Source organism: Accipiter gentilis, chromosome 6 (genome assembly GCF_929443795.1).
Source record: "Accipiter gentilis chromosome 6, bAccGen1.1, whole genome shotgun sequence".
In the NCBI taxonomy this organism is placed as follows: Eukaryota; Metazoa; Chordata; class Aves; order Accipitriformes; family Accipitridae; genus Astur; species Astur gentilis.
Genome location: NC_064885.1, coordinates 30495509 through 30513215, shown reverse-complemented (window position 1 = coordinate 30513215; position 17707 = coordinate 30495509). Strand labels below are relative to the sequence as shown.

The 17707-nt window shown below is 46.0% G+C and overlaps 1 protein-coding gene across 5 annotated transcripts in view; it reads right to left on the bottom strand.

The window, feature by feature from the left end:
* Nucleotides 1–13565, bottom strand: part of LOC126039587 (probable cation-transporting ATPase 13A5) — a 36762-nt gene extending 23197 nt beyond the window's left edge. For 4 of the 5 annotated variants that reach the window (XM_049802941.1, XM_049802942.1, XM_049802943.1 and 1 more), the window contains exons 1-8: nucleotides 13380–13565; nucleotides 7688–7861; nucleotides 6383–6529; nucleotides 6090–6160; nucleotides 5933–6013; nucleotides 5301–5370; nucleotides 2961–3095; nucleotides 562–634 (exon numbers count right to left, since the gene is read on the bottom strand). In XM_049802941.1, the coding sequence (XP_049658898.1) occupies nucleotides 562–634; nucleotides 2961–3095; nucleotides 5301–5370; nucleotides 5933–6013; nucleotides 6090–6160; nucleotides 6383–6529; nucleotides 7688–7861; nucleotides 13380–13442 (814 nt within the window). In that variant the 5' untranslated portion in view covers nucleotides 13443–13565. Of the gene's footprint in view, nucleotides 1–561; nucleotides 635–2960; nucleotides 3096–5300; nucleotides 5371–5932; nucleotides 6014–6089; nucleotides 6161–6382; nucleotides 6530–7683; nucleotides 7862–13379 lie in introns of those variants that run through there. The other variant, XM_049802944.1, reaches the window with a different exon arrangement.
* Between the last annotated feature and the right edge of the window lie 4142 nt (nucleotides 13566–17707).

Here is a 17707-nt window from a genome sequence, read left to right as displayed (position 1 = left end):
TATCCAAGGCCTTTACATCTCCCATTACCTGAGCAATTGTCCTTCTCAACCTCTTTGGGAGACAAAAATAGCTATAGCCCCTATTTTATGGGCAAGAAACTGAGATGCAGGAAAGAAAACGCATACATCAGTGGGAGCCATATGTCTAGACTCCTTGAAAGTCGTTCACAAGCTACTTGACAAGATTGTGAAATTAGCCTATAGCTGAGCAGGGAAGCAGGTCTCAGAAGGCCAGAGTTGTTACCTAGTTGCCTGTTTGTGAAATTAAATTTTCCAAGCCGTTCTCAATTCTTAACACAAATTACTGGGTTCACCTGTATCATTACAGATGCTGCAGATACAGACGATGATGATACAGATGCATCATTACCGCACCGCATAGGCTGTGCCCACACTTCTCACTGCCCTGCCTGCCTCACCTCCCTCTGCCCCATTCTCCCTGCAGCTCACCCTCTACGTTTCAGCAGCAGAAATCAACAGGAGCTGTGCAATTCCAGATACATTTCAACACATTAGTTAATTATATAGGCTGGTGAGGAAAATGAGACACAGATGACTCACCTTCGCTCTTCATGCAGACTGTAACCTGGACTTTGTTATGCTCCTCAACGAGGTCATGCAGCTTGGTAGACTGCTGTTGATGGGAAAGCAATTGCAGTGTTGAAACACCAATACTCAAGCGAAGCAGTAGGTTACAATTCAGTGATCATGCTAACATCACAGAAACTGAATTCTGCTGAGTTATCCAGGGGAGGTTTCACATCACTTGTTAGAAGTCAGGGTGCGAGTTCATTGAGTTAACCTAGAACAAGCTGCCATGGGAACATGGACCTAATTTTGTTTGCTTCCAATTCATGCCACTGTACCTCCCTCAGCCTTCAAGGGGCCATTCCTGCTTTGTGCCAGAGTAAGTCTCCTTAGCTGCAACATTGCTATCTACAGTCCCTTAGTAAAGGGTTTCTTTGTGCTCAACAGATTTACCCTTGCTAGGAGGCTACCAACAGGACAACCAAGTTGTAAAGGCTTTTGTTACAGAACTGCCATTGCAAGAAGAAAAACAGAAATTCTAATTTAGCTGGGTGTCTGCGCTTTGCCAGTTTCTGCAATCTAATTCAGACAATTACATATCCTGAGATAATGATGAAGTCAACTGTCATTGCAAGGCCATTAGAGACAATGCCTTATCTTGATTTAAAAGTTGCAATTGCAAAAAACTAATCCCCGAGTATGGATTTCTTCATTAGCATTGTTCATGTGAAGATGTCAAGCCAGTTTGAAGAATATCCGGAGGCCCCAAACATTGTAATTCTTCCTGCCAAAATTATCAGTCGCACAATAAAACCAGCCTTGCCAAAGAAAGCTGAACGGACCATATCTGTTCTTCGTGCTCTGCAATTCCAGGACAGACAACACCACTTTAAGTACAAAGTTGCGCTCAAAGAGATGCGAGTGCTTGTTTAACATGGGAGTGCTAGTCATCCTACAGATATTAGTCAGAGATACAAAAACGCGATGCGCAGCCAACACACCTGTGCTGGCAAATGCCCCAGCTATTCACAAAGCCTTTGCTGAGATCAGTGTGAGGCAGCAATAAAAGCATGCCCTTGGCAGGGCAGAAGGTGTGCAGGAGTGCCTCGTCAGCACAGCGCACCAGTGAGCACATACTACCCAAAGTCCCATGAGTCTCGGGGCCTGGGACCTACACGGGGAATGTGCTGTGTGCCTCCACCAGCCCAGGGAAAAGCAGAGTCAATTTGAACAAAAGCCAGCTCCTGGAAGGGAAAGTTATTGTCTCCCCCTGAGCAGCACTTTACAGAGATGTTTGCTATACCACCTTCCCAAGGAACCTCTCAAAGGGCTGAATCTTGCCCTTCCCCAGTAATTCAGTGCAGGAACAATGATTTTAGCAGTGAATTTGGAGGCAATGTGAGCTGTGCCTGGCTCTGAAACAGCACATGAGCATGACAGTCAGGCCAGCGCACCCCAGAGCTGCCGTCCCTTCACCTCTGCCACCACCCCTAATCACATCACACTGTCTGCAGAAACTGTAATTCTCAGCGCTGTCCTCTAATCCTTACATTTTTCCTGAAGACTAACAAAATATTTACCAGGACTCAGGAATCCCCCATTCATTTTTGCTTTTAAATCTTAACAATACAGAGGAATGTGATACCTAATATCCAGACCTGAGAGACTAAAATGTTGCCTGCCAGACTCCTGTTCCTGTCGCTTTTTCCCATCTGTACTTTCATTCACATAGTTTCTCTTTTTTCCCTATTATATCCTTTCTCCAAGTGATTTTTTTGCCTTCCCTGTGTATTTAAACTGGGTTCAGAAATCAAGGAAGTGTTTTCCAAATTCCCAGTGAGAGTGTTCTGCAATTCCAGCAGGAAGCACCAGGAACCTCAGCTGACTGCATGAGGATACTCAATGGCAGGCAAACATTGTGTAAGGCTCAGCTCAGCCTATTTGCCTTTGCCATAGAGACTGAAGGCTTCAGGTTTATCACAGGTGAGTGCTTTAGGTCAAAAAGCGAATGAGTTGAGATTATTGGAAAATTCTTCCAAGCAGCTGTATCCATGACAGAAGTGTTGAACAAATCTGAGAAATAAAAAGTCATGGGTTTTTTTGCTGTTAAAACCTGTTATTTAGCAAGCCTTAAGAGGAGTGAATCCTCCTGAAATTACAGTAAGAACCAGACTCACACATATAGTCTACCTTCATAAAGTCTTACAAGCCCCAGGTATCATACTTCAATCTTCTTTAATTCTTGGGAAGTTCAAGACCCCCAGGTACGACCCTTTTAACTTCTATAGCAATAAATCTGCAGTAATACAGCAGAATACACAGCAATAAAAAATAACCAGAAAGAGCATATAAATAGCTACTTGTGTCTGTGATAGATGAAATTGCTAGCAGAGTACAGGATGGGGAGCTGGCAGGCTGCACAGCAGACTCACCTGTCTGAGGTCATACACGGTTAAGCCAACAGAAATGATCGACAGGATTATGATGGCCACTGAATACTCAGTGTAGCCTTGGCTCAGCCACAGCGTGAGGGTGAAGGCTTGGAATACGTAGAAGGGGTTTAAAATCTGCAAACACAAATGTTACGCACATCAGAGGATGGTCATAACACATCAGGAGAGATCAAGTGTGGGAAAAGGTGAGAACATTTCATTACAGTGTCCAGGAGTCTTAAAAGCCGATCTAAAGTGTTGTTTTGCCATCCCAAGGCAGCATTCTTTCATGGCTGTTTTCAAGCATTAGTAGCCTCCAGCTCTGAACTTATCAGCTTACATGTAGTTCGTGGTGTTTGTAATTAAAAGCTGTTGCTAACCAGTTACTATTCAGCAGCAACTACGCTGGCAACTTAAAGTCAGACTTAAGGGACTTTAAATCAGTTGGTTTCCCACCATAGCCATCTAACAAAGGTGACCTTAACATTTCTGATTCTAAGTAATTGCTACACAGGGGACACTACCCACATGTGTTAAAAAAAAGACTGAATTACCGTAAAAGTCTTTAATACTTTGTGATTTAAAAAAGTCACTATGAATATGATATTTATTTGGAAAAAGAAAAATGGTAGAGAAGAACTAATGGTCTGTGGTGCCATCAGTAATCAGTCTTAGACTACAGCTAAAATGAAGGCTTGATTTCCTCATACTTCTTACTTTTAGCTACTCCACATTGTGTCAGCCTTACAAAACCAGTCATCACTCACTTTAATGTGTTATGCTAAAACAGGGCACAAGCCCCACTTAAGTCTGAGAATATAATTTCGGTTATTGTGGTATCTAACTAACAACAAAAGAATTAGATGAAGTTTTTCAGAGCCTGCCACTTGACTTGTCTGAAGGAGTGACAGAATTTTCTGTAGAACTGGTATAACTAAAACAGCCACTGAAAGAGCTTTCTGCATAAAGATTGGAACTGAAATGAATTATTCATCTGGCAAATTTGGTCCCTCAATGAAAATTTAATACTTTCTTTGACATTCACTAGGACAGAGACAGACACTAAATCAGGGTGCCAGTCTTCGGACACTGAAGCTGTATCTGGACTGAAATATCACAAGCTTATGAGGACCAGTCTGCCTCCAGGCACCACCATTAATATTTCAAACATGAAGCTTCAGCCTTGGATGCAAGTGCAAAGTTCAAATTAAATAAACTTTTTAGAGTGCTACACTGGAGTTCTCTTCAAAACCATCTCCAGAGGGCACTGAAAGGTTGGTAACATCAAATCCAACCCATTTCAGGAGCCCTGGAGCTTTTCATGTGTTTTGTAGGGTTTCAAACAAACTCCACTTAAAGTTCAGACACATGCTAGCTTGGAGTCCCAGCATTCATAGGTCTTTTCCATTTTAAAGACATTCACGTAGCATCTACAATTCACTAAAGTGAACACAGATGACAAGACAGTATCCTGCATGCAAAGCCTCTGCTTACAGGTTGGCAAAAATGTATGTCCAGCATTTCTATATGCAAACTCAACAAGTAACCATCCATACACGTCTCTCCTCTTATCCACAAGACGTGTGTTTTGGCCCCTGTGGAGGAAGAACAGTCTCAGCAGTGTGTCCTTATTTATGCATGAAAAAAATTGTCTTGCATCTATGGCATAGGAGAAAAGGAAGTTACTAGGTGAACAAGGCAATTATAAAATAGGAATTTTGCAAATGTTTTCCTCCATTCTAAAGCACACTCCTGATTTAAACTGCTGTCGCGGTCACAAGCAAGCTTGTACAATGCTCTGTACTACTTTTGGACTACTAAAACAATGCTATTAAAGAGCAACAAGTCTGCCTTAGTTGTACCCATCAAATTTTCACTGCAGATCATTATCAAGAGCCTGCATGAAAAGACAGAGTTACTGATGTGGTTATGGTCAGTCCTAGCAGTTGCAGAAAGCACGAGCACTCCAGGTGCATGTCGCTGCTCAGTCATGAGGCAAGATGTCCCAGTTCATGGCTGATGTTCACTCAGGAATAAAGGCCTACAGCAGAGGAGGAGGACATCAGTCCCCCACACTACTGCTCTCCAAGAAGGGACACAGTCATCATAAGGGAAACATTTAGCTGTTATAAGTATGCAGCACCAAGCATCCTCTTAGCTTAATATACTTCCCTTTAACCTTCTGTCAGGATTATGTGCTAATAGCCATAAAGGATGTTCACGAATTTTCCTCCATGGCTTACGCCTATGAAGCATCAATCATCCCATCCCAGCATGCCCAGGTAAAGCCTTCAAAACACTTCAAACCTGTCCCACCAAGTGCCAGTCTGACTTACTGACCTCTTTAAAAAGTAACTTCCAAATAGGACGAATTTCAACTTTGATGGCATTAGGCCCACACACCAGCTGCCTGTAGGAAGGTAGAGAAGAGTTCACCACGTTATAGCTTAGTCATGTAGGATAAGACTTCATGTGGAAAACTGGGCACTCAAATAACATTAACACTTATCTAAAAAGTAAGTCCTGGGGGCACCATATGGCTGAGCAGGACAAATAAACCTGTCAGGAAGCTAGTGTGTCCGAGACGACTTTACACAGAGGCAGAATATTACTGTTTCCTTGCCGAAAAGATTGTCAGTTTGCTGCTAAACCCTTTGATGAGCTTTCCAGAGGCCTTTTAAGGGGAGAATGGCAAAGACAGACAGTCATGGCTTGCTGTGCCCTGAACCCCAGGTGGAACCAGTGGCGTTTTCCCCAGATGGATATTCAGTCTGTGGCATCACTGAGAAGATAATGAGTTCAATAAAGTGTGAGGGATAATGATTTTGCACCTTTCCAAATGTCACCCACAGAGTTTGCACTGCCTTACTAGGTTGAGTAGCAAGAAGCTTACATGAATTTGAAAGGAAGGATTAATAGGTCTCACTGTCACAATTAGCTCATACATCTATCTAGTCGTATGTAGACAGTACCTGATCTTCTGTTCTTCCCTTGTGAGGCCAGCTCCAAACTTGTGGTGTATGCTGTGACATGTGTTGCTGTCTTCTAATGATCTAGGGTAACAGGAGAAAGTTCAGACAAGGGAGTCCCCTACCACAAAGGGTTTTGTGACAGGCTGTTGACACTCACCCAACTTTCTTGAATTCTTTTACAGAAAAGTCCCAAATATAACGGATTTTCTGCACCTGGATACATCTCATCTGCAAGACCAAATAGCAAAAATTCATTTGCCATTCAAAGGAAAACCATCTCACTGTTACAGAAATGTTTCCCCATGTTTTAGGGGAAAACTTGAGCTTACTTAAACAAGATTTGCAGAAAGATGCTGTCAGAGCACCCTTGGGAGCCTCCAGGTGCCCTGACTCCTATTTTCACACACCTCCTCCCTGCCATCTTTCTTCTCCATTTTATAGATGACATACCTTTAACTGTGGCTTCATTACAGCTCTGTTTATGACAGAGTCTTTATCAGCTACAAGAGGACCACGTAAATTACTACCAACAGGTAGAGCCAACGTGGACAAATCAATCCAGGTCACTTTCTTCCGGCTGTACCTCTGAAACTCATCCTAGAGAAATAGAGCACAGTTCAGTCATGAGCCCCAAATATTGCCCGTGATAACACTTCCTGCCTCTGGGAAGTATATATGAGATTTCCAGAGAACTGCAATACTGTGGCATCATTGCAATCATAGCAAGGTAAGTCCATAGTAACAGGCACGTTGGTATCAGTGGTTTAGTACCAATCAGTAAAGCACTTCGAAGTCACTCTTGCAATCATCTCCATTTGCTTTGGTTCATGCTGCAGAGCAAATTCAGGGAAGATGAAACTAAACCAGAAGATGTGCTTCAATAGCTACTGGGTGGATATTCAGTCTATGGGATCAGACTAGAGCTAGTTGGAAGTAAAAGCTTTCTGAAACACTTTTAGTGCAGACGTTGAGTCCTCAGCACCAGCTACTTTGCTCTACAAAACTCCTATAATGCTGTGTTACTTGCTATACATCCATAGCCAAAAGCAACTCAGCTTTACTGCTACACATGCCTTTGTCAGACTGTCCTTTAATCAGTTTAGTCTAACGTACCTAGTTACAATGAACAATAGATTACTCATTCAGTGGTTTGAGTGCATTTATTTTAGGAATATCATTGCAATGTTGAGCATTTAGTGTCTTAAGCCTTTGCTCTGCTAGAATTATGTTGGGTTTTAATTTACAGTCATGGAGTCTTAGAATATAACTAATGCCTGAAACCCAGATCTCTAAAACCTATCTCCTCAGCATTCTCCAATAACTTTAAAGCAGAAAGGCTACTAACAGCCACAACTTCTGAAGACGATCCCTCCGCTGAAGTCAGTTGGCTGCAGCCCATGCACATAAAGGAAGGGAAAAGGCAGAGCTGTTTTATGGAACATGTTATTAGCAGAGGGCAGCTGCTGGAGCCTGTGGATGGGCAGCAGCATTGCCTGAAGCCTGCTCTGTGCCCAGCCTTCAGGCGGAGTGGCTGCAGCCTTTTTAGTGTAAATATGGTCTTTTACACAGTATTTCAAACTCTGCAAATAGAAATGCTTGGTCCTCTGAAGCTTGACTCGCCCCTGCCGCTCCACTTCCAAAGTGGAAGGTGTTATTAACCTGCTACATCTTTCAGACAAAGACAGACTGGCTGCCCTATCTGTGAAAACAATAGGATCTGCAAATAACAATCATCGGCTACGAGGGTTCACCTACTGTTGTTCTGAGCAGAACAACGTCTGCTTCTTCCAAGCTGCAGCGGGTGCAGTTTGCCCACACATCCCACTCTGGCTTCCAGTAGAAGAGCAGCAGCAGAGTCCCACAGGACAAGATGTATCCAGCAATGCACAAGGCCTTTCTGCAGCCTTGAGTTTTGTAGCCAAAAATCTCCTGTACAGCAAAGAGAAAGCATTCTTTGTTAACAAGTTTGACCTTGGTCTTTGTTCATCAGGAAACACAAGCTTATTGAAAAGAAAGGCTGGTGACTGAAAGCCTTACCTCATAACTGCCCAAGGTCATTTTTGGAAATGAGAGTTTGCCGATTGATGTGACATAGTTAAGAATACAGCAGAGCTGCTGAAAGGAGGATGCTGCTGGGCTGCTGCCGGCAGAGGAGCGTTCTCAAATCAGCTCTCCCAGGATTAACGAAGAATTAACTCCGGTCTGGAGCTTTTACCATCAAGACTGCAGATGACCCTTCACGGTAACAGTTCTCTAACTGCAGTGCTAGCACCAAACAGCCCTGCCTGCCACCGAGGATGTCTCCATGCGAACTTAGTGCTGACTGCTGAAATCTACCTCGCAGCAGGGACACAGAATCTGCCTCAGGGAAGGAAAGCTGCCAAGCCCCAAGGAACACCTCCCAGGTACCAGGTACCATACCTATTGGTGTGTTATCTTTCACCATGTACACCTTATCTTGAAAACAAATATGGAAGGGCTCTTTTGGCTCTGTACGCTCTCTTCCTCCAACTTATTCCCCAAGTTGTCTGTCATCTTCCCTACTTGCCCTTTCATTTTGATGGCCCGGTAGTCATCTATTCAGTGATGCTCCATTGCCTGTGAAGATCATTAAGTTCACAGCTTTAGTTTTTCCACTTGAGAAGAACTCCGGATTTTTGTTCCCTTTGGTTTGCTTTAAACCTATCCACGGGCTAACAATAACTTCAATGCCTGTAGCATAACTGGATCATTCTCTACATGCTGGGTGCTTTCCCAGCCCTCTCAGCACCCAGCAGGGCATGAGGGAAGGGGGGAGAAGCTCCATCCACAGCTGGTAGCTCACAGCACCCAGGGATGCCAACCCTTTGTCACTCACATCCAGCCTGGCGACAGCTCTCACAGCACTGAGACAGCAGCCGTGGTAGGTGCCACCCTGGCCCTGCCACCCTACACCCACCGACCCCCTCAGCAGCCGTGTGAGCATCCCTTTCTGCTTCCCCACAGGCACCAAGGCAGGAACCCAGGCAGCCCCCACCACGGGCCTCGCGTTGTGCCATCCATGCTATGGTAGATTGTATAAAAGTTTATTTGGAAAAAGAATTTTGTTTTAAGGCTGAAATGAAAACTCAGTAAAAGACATATAATTTTTTGTGTTGCATCCACTGCTGAAAAAAACCCCCAAAACAAACAAAACAACGCAATCTACCCCACACCACCCCTCAACAATTGTTTTTCATCAGGTATCTCCATTCCTGCTGCCTTGATCCATTTGTTTCCCTATATAGGGCATTTCCCAGCCGCTTCCCAACTTTCTTCCCCACTCCAAAAAGCCCAGCTCCAGGCAATCCCTGCAACTTTTCCCCAGGGCTGATGATGAGGGACAAGGGCAGGAGAGCGCGGTTCCTCAAGAGCAAGCGGCAGCAGTGGCACCAGAAGCAAGCGGCTGTGGTGCTGCCCTGCCCGAACCTGGACCCTCGCCCCGGCACCAGCACCCACGCTGCCTGCCGCCCACTGCTCATGGGTGCTGCAGGACAGGCCTGTGCAAGAAGCTGCAGGAGCAATCACTAAGGTGAGATGCCTAACCCTGACCGCAGATAACAATTACCCACCCACTGGGCAGCAGGTACATGAGGCACCTGCCCCTGGGGAGGTATCAAGTGACCCTGCAGACGTGGGCAGAGGTAGGAAGTAAAAGGAAAGGGGTTTCTATGTCTACTTGGGACTACACTTAATGTTTTTCCAGGATAGCTTGCCAACTAAAGTACACAATGCCACGGGATAGTGTAACCTATTGACATGGCTTTCACAGTTGAGAGGAGGGGGAGGAAATGGTGGTTTAAATTATAAACAAAAAGAATAAAAATGAGGAAGTCCCACATCTGGAATATATGGCTAAGAAATGCCGGAAGGATAACTGGTGCTTTACAGGAAAGAGTTTGCAACAAAGCAGTGCTCCTAGGAGAGGGCTTCTACAAAAAATTGTACTGGTTCAACTTCAAATAAAATTTTCAAGTGATTTAAAGGCAGTGGAGTAAGTACCTATTTAGTTTAAGAGAGCCATTAACTTGATTTATCTGAACTCTGATCATAATCAACATAAACTAAGCTGAAATCAATGCAGCTGAACTGAAATAAAGACGATCATGCAGCCCTTATACCAGGTTCGTAAAATCCATTTCAAACCAGCTCTGTAGCTTTTAGATGTGCAGTCCTACTGTATACAAAATATTACTCCTGTGGAGGCCACAGAAGTTTAAATCAATAAATACAAATGCTGTTTTCAGGGTGGGAGGACAAACCACAGCATCCACAAACAAGGAAATTCAAGGAGATTTTCATTGGCTTGCCTTTTCATAGCAGGGGTTTTATAAATACAATCCAGATGCAGGCCTGGAAAACAAGCAGCCTGTTATGGGGGGGGGGGGGGGGTGGCGCGGAATGACGGGAGGTGCGTGTGACCACAACTCATCCATCACCCCAATGGGACTGGAGAGGATCAAATCCACAGCCAAAGGTGGAGGGAAGGCTGGGGAAGAGCTGTGGTGTTAGGGCTGGGTGAGCACAAGGCCGGGAGTCACCCACCGAGAGCATTCGGGGATTTCTAGCATGAGCCGAACACGGGCTGTTGCCAGCAAGTGGGGCTCTAGCGTACAGCTGTATGTTAAGCACAGCAACTGAGGAACCCAAAAATGCATTAGCTGTGATGGAAGATAATGAATAGAAGTACACTGTACACGTCTAAAAGGGATGGTTTAAATAAGCGGAGTTGTGCTGTGACCTCCCGACACCCGGGGTGCTGGGGACGTGCCCCTTCCTGGAGGCTGCAGGACCCCAGCACAGCTGGGTCATGCCAGGTCCTCACCCCTGTGCCAGCTCGGGGCCAGGCAGGAGCCCGAGCGCCCCGGGGCCAGCGGGATGGCCTTGGCTGGTGCCGTCAGTCCCCATACAGCTGCAACACGTGGCCGATCAACTGCATCGCTCTGCACAAGAGAGGAGGTACAAAGGCAGTCTGTGTTAGCGCACAGCCTGTGCTCAGAGAATACACACGGCATTCACAAAGTGCTTAGGAAACAGCACTGAAAGCCAGAGCTGAGGGAAGGCATGTTCATGGCCGATTTATCCCACTGAGCCTGTCTGCAGTAAGTTTTCCAGGAAGTGTAATACCTGGAAGCAAGGCTGCTCCGGCAAACAGGACTGTAGGAAGATGTATTTGGAAAAAACACTACTGCCCTAGTTTCAGCTGGGATAGAGTTAACTGTCTTCCTAGTGGCTGGTACAGCGCTGTTTTGAGCTCAGTATGTGAAGAATGTTAGTAACACTGATGTTTTCAGTTGTTGCTCAGTAGTGTTCAGACTAATGTCAAGGATTTTTCAGCTTCTCATCCCCAGCCAGCGAGAAAGCTGGAGGGGCAGAAGAAGTTGGCACAGGACACAGCCAGGGCACCTGACCCAAACTGGCCAACGGTGTATTCCATACCATGGGACGTCCCATCTAGTATAGGAACCGGGAGGTGGGGGCTGGGAATCGCCGCTCAGGGACTGGCGGGGTGTCAGTCGGTAGGTGGTGAGCAATTGCCCTGCGCATCATTTGTACATTCCAATCCTTTCATTGTTGCTGTTGTCATTTTATTAGTGTTATCATTATTAGTTTCTTCTTTTCTGTTCTATTAAACCGTTCTTATCTCAACCCATGGGTTTTGCTTCTTTTCCTGATCTTCTCCCCCATCCCACTGGGTGGGGGGGGGGGGGGGGGGGGGGGGGGGGGGGGCGGGGAGGCGAGTGAGCAGTTGCGTGGTGCTTAGTTGCTGGCTGGGGTTAAACCACAACAACTACTCAGCCTGACACAAGGCAGGCTGTGTCAGCTGCATCAGGGACAGAGCCAGGGCCCTCTTGCGCCAGCAGGGTTGCAGCCACAAGCTGGATGGGACAAGAGAGGTGTCTCCTGAAAGCAGGTGCACAGACTCCCAGCTAAAAGGCTGCCTGTGGCAACAGCCTCACTCCACCCATCCATCCACCCTGGCCCTCCATCCTCATCGGGGAGTTGGCATCCCCATTGCTTCTTAAGCAAGTAGAGGCAGGCATTGAGGGCCATATCCACACATCAGCTAGTGACCCACTGAAGAATACTGCCTGTAGCAATCAGCATGACACAGATGATCCCTAGCTGACCCCTTACCTGTCTCCCACAGCAGATTTTTCATTTTGTGCTGGATCCAGACTGCTGCAACTGGCCTAAGCATCCCAGTCTAAAACAAGCTTACATGAGCACCAGCCAAATCCCAGCAGGAATTTACTGAAGGCAACCAGGGAAGCTGAAGCCCCACTGCTATTAGTAGCCCTGCAAGCAATCCTGATACAGAGGTGCAGGTGTGCTCTGTGGGGCAGGATCTCTCCCACCTGTGCATGCCCTGAGCACCTGCATCCCCATGATGGAGGCACCTTCTCAGTCCCCAAGGCTGGGCAAACAGTGACACTGGAGATGCTGGGAAGCACCTGCTAGCAGCCTCTGCTTGCAGAGGACAGAGACTCCTGTCCTAGGGGAGCATGCTGCTGTGCTTCCAGTGCATCCAGCACATAAATCTCTCTAGCAAATACAGGAGTGACAGGACTGTATTTTACACCTGTGCAGAGGCATCTACTTCTGTGCCCACTCTGCGCACTGGAAATATCTGGATTTCATCTGTTCCTTGCACAGAAAGCCAGAGGAGAAAGTCTTACTCCCACCCTCACCACACTCTATGTAATCACTCCATGTTAGTAGGGAAAGGTAGAGTTTCCAACTCATTGTGTTTGCAAAGCACTTACTTACCACAGCCCTTCCAGGCTGCTGCACATAATCAATAATCAATCACAATCAAAGACAGAAAGTAGATTCAATTAACGTTAATTTAAAAACCTTGTAAAGACAGAGCAGCTCCATAAAAGCTGCTGTAGAAGACCAAGAAACAAGGGATTTGTGCCATGACAGCCATGGTAGACTTTGGTCATCTGCCTAGTCTTCCTAGACCTGGTAAGCAGCAGACCCTTACATTTCAGGAAAAGTGATTTAATCACTACTTCAGCCAATTGTCCATCATAAAACTCATTTGTAAGCACTTTCCCTATGACTTGCTTTCTGATACAAGATGAGCCAGTAAGGGAAAATGTACCCATCAGTAGAGATCCTCACAATTAGGATGGAAAAGACAGTGGGGAAAGGGATGCTGCTCCCTGGCCAGATGACTTCTGGTGAACAAAGAGGTCTCTTCCATGTTTTGTGCCTCTGGACTTAAGTAGCATGTTCCTCACTTAGCCCTTACTTTGCAAAAATCAATCTCAAAAAGCCAGCAAGGGCTAATCCAGGTTTTTGCCTTCACAGTGCCCAAATGGGGAGTGAAGGTGAAGAAGTGGAGGCATATCCAATACGGGCATGTGGGAAAAGAGGTGCATAAGGAAACCAAAACCCAGCGCTGTTCCCCATTCCTTACCAGCTCATTTTCTTCATCCTTGTTGAGAAGCACACAATGATCCTTCCAAAACTTTTCCTCCATCTGACCAGGTTGTTTTCAGTCCCGGATGTGCTTTTTGGTGGGGTCAAGCAATGTTGAGCGCAGCTACTGACTTGAACTCAGGCCAGTGTTAAAGTTACTCTCAGCATGGTCCTGTCTGCTGCCTTTGAAAGTCTCACAGTGCACATGCTTCTTATTAGGCTCCCAGGAGAGGGAGGAAAATCCACCCTCACGTGTAAAGACCTTAAATGCCTGGCTTATGCAAGGTGTGTGTTTGTCTCCTGGCTTTGCTGCATTTGCCAGGGTGGGGCTGGCTGGAGCAGATCTCTGGTGGCCGAGGGAAGGAGGGAGGATGCCTGCGGTCCTGTGCCAGAAGAGATGGCTCTGCGCAGGGGTCTGAGGGAAATGGGGGCACACGGTAAGGAGAAGGGTGGGAGAGTGCCACAGACCCGTGCAGAGCTGACCCCAGAGCAGCCATCCTAGTGCCAGGAACCACCTCCAGCATGTCACAGAGAAGTATCTGCTTTGGGGAGATCACAGTGTTTGGGCCTGGGCTTGGTTTTGGCACAGTGGAGGTGCATGATGGAGCAGTGGTTTTCAGGTGTGGATCTGGTCTGACCTTCCCCAGTAGCTCTGGGCATCGCCTCAAACATGAGCTTTGGTTCAAATTCTGCCTGAGTTAGAAGGAAAGAGCAACCGGGCTGGATGACTCCTTTGGAGAAGCCCAGCTGGGCAACACAGGACCCTTGAACAGCATGCAGCTTGAACCCCTGCAAAGCAGGGAGAGACGGGGTCTCCAACCAGTCCCCCTGGCAGGGACAGCAGCGGCAGGCAGGCTTGGGAGCCCCACTGTGCATCTTCCAGACTCTTGTGTCCCAGCTCTCAGTGTTGTCAGAGACATTTTTCAGGCATTAACCTGAAATTGCTCTGTCTCCTCCATTTCTTCTTCTGTCACAAAGTCTGAAAACAACCATTTATCCAGGCAGGAAAAATGTGCTGCATTATAGTCCTGGAATAAAGTACATGGAGACAATGGCTCCGAGTTTGCTCAGACCCTTTTTGGCTCAGCCACAGAGAAGCAATTCTCTATCACTGATGAGAAGAGGGGATTTAAACTCCATAGACACAGTCTTTGCACACAGTGTATTTCCCCTGTGATGGCAAATCAGGAATTCTTCTAAATTCTCCTTCCCCCAGGTGGGAGAGAGAACGATACCCAGGGACTACAGTGCAGCATGTCTGGAGTCTTTTAAGTCTCCCTCAGTCTGCAGCTCCATCCTGGAAAGAGCTCCAATAACTGAGAGAAATACCTTTCACTAGGCAGAATACTAAGGGGAAAAAAGCATTTATCCATGTTTCTTCTCTTTGAAACAGAGCAAGGAGAGGCCAGGCTGTCTGACCCTAGAAAGACCAAAGAGCAATTGTCACTTTGCTGCACCCTGAATCTACATGGGGCTGGCTCTGCATAGTCCAACCAGATCCATCTTTGGGGGGTTCTGCCAGATGTAGTTGTGTCCATGAAACAGCAAAGATGGACCAAACACTGAAGAATCCTGACAAATCAGGGAGGTGGTGCAAAAATATGTATTTTTCTTTTTTTTAAAGCATTGTCGTTTTGAACTACCTAAAGCCTGTATTGAATCAGATTTCAACGAAAATGAACAGTGCCCCTTTGTCTCTACCTCTCCTCTGAGAAGGCATCCCTAAGCTTGTCCACCACGCTATTCTGCACATAAGCCACTGTCATGCAGCTCCCTGGATGTGATGTACTTGCAAACGTTCCACTCCCTGGTTTTCAGAAGCAGTGCCCATTTCTAAGGGTCTTGTACCTGGCCCTTACACAAAGTCCAGCTGTGTCCTTTGTGGACATTCTTGTGGCAAAAGGCTTGTACACAAAGATATAAAGTGCAATCTACTGTAAGTGGGTGACTGCCTACTACCAGCCAACGCCTCCTGTAACTCTCCAGAGGAAGGAAACTCAAGAGACGTATCATTACCTGGGTGGTGCTACTAGTTGTCTCTATTTTGATCATCCAGGGTGAGGTGCATTTAATTTAGAGGCATATGACCTCCAGTCTCCGGACCTGAGTCTCAGCAGCTTCCCTGCATGGCACAGCAGGATGCCCACCACTACCACCACAGCCTGAGCTTGCAAAGTGCTCCCCAAGCTGTGTGGGACTCCTCCAGCCCCAGTCCACCAAGCTGTGGAGCCAGCACCTGAAAAGGCAAAAAAGGACCCGGGGAATTACAGTCAACCCAACTCGAATACAGAGACAGATGTGAGAGAAAATTCTTAAGCAGTCAGTTTGTAAGTACCTAGGGGATAATAAAGTGATAAGGAGCAACTAACATGAATCTGTCACAGGAAGATCCTATCAAACCAATCTCATTTCCTCCCTGACAGGGAGATGCTCCAGGGAACAAGAGAGAAGCTGCTAATGTGGCACATTTAGGCTTTTGACAGAGCTCCGCATGAGATACTAAGACACTGAGAAATAGGATTCTTTTATGACGGGCTGAAGAGTTGAACCCTAGGTAGGTGTCAGTGGTTTGCTGTCCATCCCAGGGGACCCAAAATATTAATGTTTTAGTTAGCAGCTTGGATAACAGGATGGAGAAGACAACTGAAAGGTGTTCATGACACTGAGCTGATGGAAGCACCTGTTTTAGAGGAAAGAAACAATGCAGTATGATTTTAGGATGCTGGCCGAATAGTCTGAAATGACTATATGAAATTCAGTAAAATGCTGCACTTAGTAGCTGGAGGAAACAAATACAAAATGGGGAGGTAGTGACCAAGCAGGTGTATGACAGAGAAGGACACGCAGCTAACTGCAGGTTGAGTTTCCTCTTGCCAAAAATGTGACGGTCATTCTAAGCCACAGTAGCAGAAGGCTGGTGGGATCTGTAAGATGGGAGGAAACTATTCCACTCGACTCGCTGTTAGCAAGTCCTTGGCTGGAGTTCAGGCTCTAGGAAGGTGTGACCTAAATGGCAAGAGATGGGAAGTTTGGAAAATATGACCCATGAGGAAAAGTTGGATTACTGAGTTTGTTTAAACTGGAAAAGAGAAGGCTGAAGAGAAACATAGTAACTCTTACAATACACAAAAGAAGACAGTCAACTATTCTTTTTCTCCTATTCTTATTAGAGACAAGGAGAAGTCAGACTAATTTCTTGTTAGATTAAGCAATGAGATTTTCAGAGTTCATTTAGATATTCAGGAAGATTTTCTAACTTAAAGGATAGTAAAATACTCAAACAGGCTACCTCGGGCAGGGGGAAATTTTGTACAATAGAAGGTTTTAAGGAAAAGCAGGACATAATTTGCCAAGGATGATCCAAGTATAGGAAGATCCTGCCTCAGAGCAGATAGAGGGACAAAATAACCATGTCAGGTCCCCACCAGCCTCACGCTCCTGTGATTTCTGCAGGAATCCCTGTTCAAGCTCAGTAAAGCACAGCCCAGACCTTAATTGCAGTGGGGCAATGGTTCTCTGTGAATTTAGATTCAGGTAACCATATTTAGCAGGACCATGCCATTTATTCCCGGGACTAACCAGTCTGCAATGAGACACCTGCACAGCAGTGTTCACCAGGTCTTACATTTCTGCAGTCCCATCTGTATTTTGTTTTGTGTATTTTCTACTGGTTTTGTATTTCTCCTGATGTTCCCATGATTCTGCCCTCCTCTTTCTCCTTCCCTGGGCTCTGATCAGGTTTATTCCCAGCATTGGTGAGTGTCTGATACCAAGTTATTAAAAAAACCTTAGCTGTATTGAACAGCTGAACAAAGCTATTGAAAAGAAAAGCTGTGCTTTATTTCAACCCCTTTGTCCCAGCGTCCAACTGCTATCAGTTACCAGCTGGATCTCTTACCCTGAGTGTCCTTGCTCTACCTCTACCTGCTGTGCCCTAGCCATCTCACAGGTTGGATTATCTGAAAGCAGTCCTACCAGATGCCTGAGATTGACATTTTTTGAAGCTTGTAAACAGACCACAGATTTAATGACTGCATTCTTCACCTAATCTGCAGGCAGGGGAGCCAAGAAGGTAAGTTTACTTAAAAGTCATTGTCATGGTTTAACCCCAGCCGGCAACTAAGCACCACGCAGCTGCTCACTCACCTCTCTCACAGTGGCATGGGGGAGAGAATCAGAAGAGTAAAAGTGAGAAAACTCACGGGTTGAGATAAAGACAGTTTCATAGGTAAAGCAAAAGCCACACACGCACAAGCAAAGCAAAACAAGGAATTCATTCCCCACTTCCCATGGGCAGGCAGGTGTTCAGCCATCTCCAGGAAAGCA